The sequence below is a fragment of the Rhyacophila brunnea genome, unplaced genomic scaffold (assembly GCF_057557595.1).
Source record: "Rhyacophila brunnea isolate RB1 unplaced genomic scaffold, BYU_Rbru_1.0 scaffold_10, whole genome shotgun sequence".
Classification (NCBI taxonomy): Eukaryota; Metazoa; Arthropoda; class Insecta; order Trichoptera; family Rhyacophilidae; genus Rhyacophila; species Rhyacophila brunnea.
In genome coordinates this window covers 44,708,472-44,715,234 of record NW_028232752.1, presented here as the reverse complement: position 1 = coordinate 44,715,234, position 6,763 = coordinate 44,708,472, and the positions used below count along the sequence as shown (strand labels likewise).

Genomic DNA, 6,763 nt, shown 5'->3' with positions numbered 1-6,763 from the left:
TCTGAAAGATATTCGTTCAATCATACATACAAATCATTATCATTCATCAAGATCATAGTCATCCATAAACTGTGAAATAAGTGCGCGAACAGGGTGACCCAAAACAACCAGTGCGTGTGTATGACCTGGGACAAGTGCCAGTGCACGCCAGCCCTCATCACGTCAAAAGGTCAGTGCCACGTCTTCTTGTTTATCACCCCTTTCCCCTATATCCGGAATTCTCAGCATCATCCAACCCCACCCACCAATTAATACAGTCCACTGCGTAAAGCTCAACCATCGATCCTTACTCAGAGGATAAGAGGCTGTATTATGAAAGTGAATTGCGATCAAAACCTCGTAGCCAAGTGTAGATTGTATTTTTTGTAAATTTAAATTGTAATAGGTACCTACAACATGATTGATTGTAATAACAGTGTGTGCTATGTAATTATGTAAACGTAAAGCCAAATAAGTCTCAGATGGGACTTCGTAGCAAAAAAAAAATATTATAGAATAATATCATGGTAGTTTAAATAGTCTTAAAGTGCAATGCAAATAAAAGTTCGTTGAATTTGCTTGATTCATTTTTAATTCGCAAAATCTCGCGAAACATGCGACGGCCGGGAATGCCCGCCGAAATAATTGCGCGGAAAAAAGAAATCCCGCGCAAAAGGCGCACGGTCTCAGACGTCAAATTAAAACAAGCGCGCCTGATTTATACGCACATGATAAAAAATAAATTTGAACATCGTTATGTTTCCTGCTTGTATACAAGCATGGCGAGAAACGAATAACTTATTTTATTCTAACGCTTTTATTAATAGAATCATGTACAGAAGCCGACCTGAATCCTCTAATATGTAGATTTTGAGAATGAGTTCCCTGGAAACGAATTTCCAAAATCAGTACACACTATTCCTATGTTCTTTGTGACGGCGTACCAAACATAAACTATCCGCCTATTTTTGATGTAGGAAAAATATCAATAATTGGTGGAAGTCCCCCTGAAGGATATAATGAAGACTGCCGTGCCAATGATTATAGCGAGTGCAACAATGAAAAGAGTAAATTATATATCCCATAATTGACAACCCATAAACACGACGCAGCCAAATGAAAATATAACCATTCGGAATGACTTAATAGAGACAACCGACTAGGCATTTAATTTGCCTGTTCTAGATCAATAGTGAAGACGAGAACGCACATAAAAAATTCAACTGCGAGCAAGTCACCTATCGCATCCAGCGTTGTGGAAAAAGTTGACGTAGTAGCAGACCAGCCTCTTGTCTAAATGTTTTAGCACAAGATCGTGATGGACAATGGTCAACTATTGAGCATAATAAATGTATAACTTATGGGTTTCCTATAAGCTTGTTTTAGAGCGTGTTCTGAAGAAATTTCGTCGACATCTTGATTCTAATGTATATAAATATTTTCCTTTTGACATTCTCAAACGAGATAAGGATATCAAGTTTCTTGGATCAACAAACTGGCGGCATTAAATTCACAATGGCTAGCATCTCTATGAATAAAGACGATTCTGATAATGAGTATACTATAATTTCATTGATATTGTGACTATGATAATTACAGAGTTGGCAACACTACAGGGATTGAAATGAACCGGAGCGCACTGGAGCGCCGTACCGGTTTATAAAATCCCTAAAATTACCGTTCCGTCTCGTGGAAAAATTAATTTGACCGTTTGAGCTAGATAGACCATATTATAATAAAAAATCAAACACACTTTTTTTGGAAATTACACATAAAATTAGATAACTACGTTAATATTTTCGTAAAATCATCGAGCGCTCCGGTTCGTGAAATTCTTCATTTCCACTGCTGCAACACTATTCTAAAAGGATGTAACGCCCTTTTGTCTCATTTTTAAAATTGTACATTCTGTTTGCACCAAATCCCTAAATCCGAACTTTATTTTAACATTCACGATTGTATGATAATAACATTCACAAGTAAACATGAATTAATTTAGTGCAGTAATAAAAGCAATGACTTCAAAGCCAATATGGTGATTAAAATTCAGTTTCACGATGCACAATATAACAATTCTTATTCAAATGGACAATTTACAAAACTTCAACGTCGATGACATTGGAATTAACCCCATAATTACTGCCGTCCAACCATACCATACCATAATATACATTTATATTCACATAACTAATGTAATCTTTAAATCCTAATCAAACAATATTGAGCTGTAATAATAAACCTTAATATTAAAACATGTTGATTTACATAATACACTTTATAAGAAACAAGTTTTCATATAAAAATATTCTTCAAGTTGTAAAATATTGAGGACACTCCATGATGATAATTCAGTATGGTGATAGAAAGAAAGTCGAAGCACTAATGCAATGATAAGCAATTTGAGGTCCGTGGGGCACACGTGCCGACAGTATGATTTTCAACATTCCAGCAAAGATTTCTTCAAAAAGTTTTTCGTTTTATTTGGTCCTCGTGAAAAGAAAGATTGCTAATCACTGCACTAATGGGAACAGACACAAAATAGGAGCAAAAACTAGTTGAGCACCCTTTGATCGAATCACTGACTGTAGTCACTAACCTTGCATGACGTGTCTATGCGCAGCTTTACCAGGGCACTTAAATTAAATAGCACAATAGCTAAGAATTGACTAGCAACACTGGATTGTGGCGAAATATGTTTGGTCCATTTTCCATGTAATCTTCTTTGGTGTGGCAAACAGTTTGAAATTCCGCCTAAAACAAAAGAAAAAAAGAAAATTATAACATGGTGAAGCTAGATTAACTCAATTTAACCCGGAGCATAAAATTATTATTTTGTGTTGTATGAAATATGTGTAATAATCGCTGATAATCAGTTATTATAAGGGCCAATAGTTAAAATTTGTCGTAATTAGTATGTCACCTAGTGGCATAGTGGACAATGCGCACGGGGCGTAAACCCAAGAGATGCTGGTTCGATTCCTGCCGGGTGTCTTAAGTTTTAAAAAAAGATTTTTTCTATTGTTTATAATATATTTTCTCAGAAGTGTTTTTCAAAATTATGTATGTTCAATAATCCTATGCATTTAGGTATATACAGAAATATTGGAAATTTCATAGAGAATCGATTGATGTAAAAAAAAACGTATTTCGAAAAATTGGCGTTTAGGATAGTTTAGAATTGAATAGACGAGATGCCGTCCAATTTCATTTACTTGTCATAAACTATAAATGCAATGTCATAAATTGCAATGTACATTGCAAACAGAGTGCGCCGCATTACAAACAAAAGAGATATATCTAAAAGTATATATGCGACAATGATAGACATGGCCCCCACATCCTGAAGCGGGGCTCAAGGCTAAGATCGTTGATGGGGCCCTCTACCTATCGCTAAGGTTAAAGGCAGTGTGATGCTCTACAGCAGGGGTAGTCAACCTGGTCTCTACCGCCCACTAGTGGGCGTTTCAGCTTTCATGGTGGGCGGTGGAGCCTCAAGGATCTAATTAATAATTTAATTAATTAAAATGTAATTTCATCAGACTTTATGCTTCTATGTATGCAAAGTATAAATAAAAAAGATACACATACATAAACAGTAAGTTGTTTTATAAAGATTTATTCTGCAAAACTTGCTTTGCAAAACTGCAAAAAAGCGAAAGTCTGACATAAAGTACCTATTTGGTAAGTAATTATTATTATATGATTTAACTTGTCGTGCTGTAACTCAAAGTTAAGTTACTTCCCTACTTTAAAAATCAACATTACTATGGAACCCTGCTGGGCGGTTACAAAATTTTACTACTAACAGATATACAAAATTGGGCGGTAGGTATAAAAAGGTTGACTACCCCTGCTCTACAGTAGCGTTTTCCAAATGGTGTTCACGATCAAAATTAAGGGTGTTTAGTATATTTTTAATACCTATAACCACTTGAATTATGGAATTATCGAGTAACGATACATAATTAAAAATTGCATCACACAACCATATATTTTAAAATTTAACCATGATTGAAAGAAAATAGCGCCGCAAAAAAAGTCGCCTTTTTTAATATAAGGGAAATTTTGTGATGACGTGTGCTTATCTCACTTATCCGGTCGAGTCGCCACGCCGGGCCTCCCATGAGCCCGGGACCCCAGGTTAGAGCCCTGTCAGCTCAATTATTGTGAGAATGAGGTATAAAACTAAGGGGTGATATCATTATAGTATGCTCCGTATGCTCTTTGTAGTAGGCTCTAAGAATGTATAAAAATATGCATGTGATTAGAATTATTAGGTTTTGATGCCTTTTTGGTCATTGTATAGGTAAACCTCTGATAGTTGCGTGTACCCACCACTGGTTGCCACATTACAAGTCAAAAATGCAACCTTGATATTCGCAGTGACGTCCCGTGGGGGTAGGCAGATTGAGCGTCGCTTGAGGGCGTTACTCGAAGGGTGGAAAATCGAGGATAATTATTTGGTATACCTACATAGAAATGGCTACCTAAACTGAGTACATAATAACGAATATATCTTGCCTTTAAAAAATTCAGCTCACTGGTCGGAAACAAAATGTATTAATAAAAGGTTTTCAGGACTGTATTTTTTTTGGTTCGCGATGTCTAGTGTACTTCCGTTGCCTTTCGACGTTCTTGGTGACCAGAAATGACACGAGCACGGATAATAAAAAATATTGTATACAAAAATGGGGCGGCATTATGGCGGTGCCCAGGGGCGGCATTTTATCTAGGGACGTCACTGGATATTCGCTTCAGAGCATCTAGTGTTTGCGGGTGAGTCTGTCAGTAGTCGAAACAAGAAGGTATGGTAAGGTAAGGTAAGATAATATAATCTTTTTGTCATAATTGAATAGTAATAATTTAGGCTTACCGATGATGCCAGCATACTGCCTCCAAACCAAACTGCGATTCTCTGCATGCGATGGGAGATAACTTGCACGTCGATGGGCTTCGGCTAAACATGAGAAGAAAAAATCAAAAATCAATATAATGCGATATGCCTATTATGTCAAATTCATTCAAATACAATGTCAACTTGAGTTACATGGTTAACTAGTTATTTACATAACTATATTTATCTTTCTATTTTAAGCATTATTATTAAGGATGGTGACCAATGATATTAGTAACACTACTCAGTAAGATTAAATTTATATTATAGAATACCCGCCTATTATAGGTCAGAAATAAGATTATAATTAATTTGTAAACAATATTTTACTTTACAGGTCAATGTAGTTATCTGAATTCTGAAGTATAATATACAATAGATAATTTTTAATTCATTAGAAATGAAATAATTAATATTTTGTTTATTTTTTTAAATTTTTAAGTGACCATGCGAATAAATATTTTACATTTTGTTTTCAATAATTTGACATAGTTATCAGTCCAGTTTGATATTGTAACTGTATACATTTTACATACTTAATTTAAAATATATATTTTTTCGGAATTTCAACTATCAAGATATCGAATTTCAGGATTTTGGTCATTCGGGATTTCGGCGTTCGGGATTTTGGCTTTCGAGATTTTGACTCAAACTCATATTTCAGGTCGGCCTAAAAGAGTATTTATAAAATAAGGGTGCATTGAACCGAAAAAGTTTAGAAACCACTGCATAGGACGCGGAAGAGATATTCTAAAAAAATGTTGGCGAATCGAACTAACAAAGACTCCCGTACGCTTGTTGGTACTAAATAGGAAAGTAGCCGCATTAGATAGTGATAATTAATGTAGATCGTAGGACATAGAGCAATGTTTTTAAACCTTATTGAGTGTGATAAACTTAAAAACTAATTACAATTTCGTGATACACTGGTTGGGAAACACTGCTGTATCCCGGTTGCCACGTTTCTAGTGATGGTTATTTGGAGACAAATAAACTATAACTTTTATAATATAGATATATACATTATTATATTAGTGTTGCTAACCGTACTACAATTATAGTAGGTACAATACGAATTTCTAATCCGCGAAAAATGTAAAATACTATAATTTTACGCAAATATGTCAAATTTGAAGGATTCTAGATGAAAAATGTTCATGTACTATGTTTTTTAGGTTTACTAGGTTTTTTCAAAAATACTACTTATAATGTTTACCCTTTTGTATTATAAACAACATAGAAAAAGATAGCAACACTGTGTGAATACAACTTCAAACTTACAACAATTCTCATTTTGGAAACAATTTCTGATGTCCTCTGTCTGGTGTCCACCATCCTCCGAACGTCCCTGTGCAGTCTCCGACCAAAGTCTTTGAACATCGTGGATCCTCCGGATAGGACAATGTTTCGGTACAGCCCCCTCCTTACGTCGATTGGACAGTTTTGGATGACGTCATCTACCATCTGACTGAGTGGTATTGTGAAATCGGGGCTGCAGAATTCAGGGTCGAAGAATATTTCGGGGCCTACGAAAGAAAAATAATAATAGAACATTACGTTATTTTTTACAGTTACTTTTTAAAAAACTATTAGTGCATGGATGTAGTAAATAAATTGATGGGGTTTTTGGTTGTAACTTGCTATTTTTAATTAAAATGTTTTTTTTATTCAACGAATAATTCACAAGATTTAAGAATGTAACATAATAATACCTATATCATTTTGAAAACACTTCTGAGAAAATATATTATAACCAATAGAAAAAAACTCTTTAAAAAAAAGTAAGAACCCGCATCTCTCGGGTATCGCGCCCACTCACATTGACCACAATGCTAAAGAAGTCATACTTAATTACGACAAATTTTAACTGATGGCTTTTAAGAGATCAAA

The 6,763-nt window shown here is 34.9% G+C and overlaps 1 protein-coding gene across 1 annotated transcript; it reads right to left on the bottom strand.

Annotated features, from left to right (window-relative positions):
• Window positions 1–365: 365 nt before the first annotated feature.
• Window positions 366–6,529, bottom strand: LOC147079263 (actin-related protein 3-like). Its single transcript, XM_085954957.1, has 3 exons — window positions 6,155–6,529; window positions 4,853–4,936; window positions 366–2,730 (listed from the first exon to the last, which is right to left on the bottom strand). The coding sequence occupies exons 1-3, from the start codon at window positions 6,425–6,427 to the stop codon at window positions 2,635–2,637; spliced, it is 453 nt and encodes a 150-aa protein (XP_085811083.1). The 5' UTR covers window positions 6,428–6,529; the 3' UTR covers window positions 366–2,634.
• Window positions 6,530–6,763: the final 234 nt, after the last annotated feature.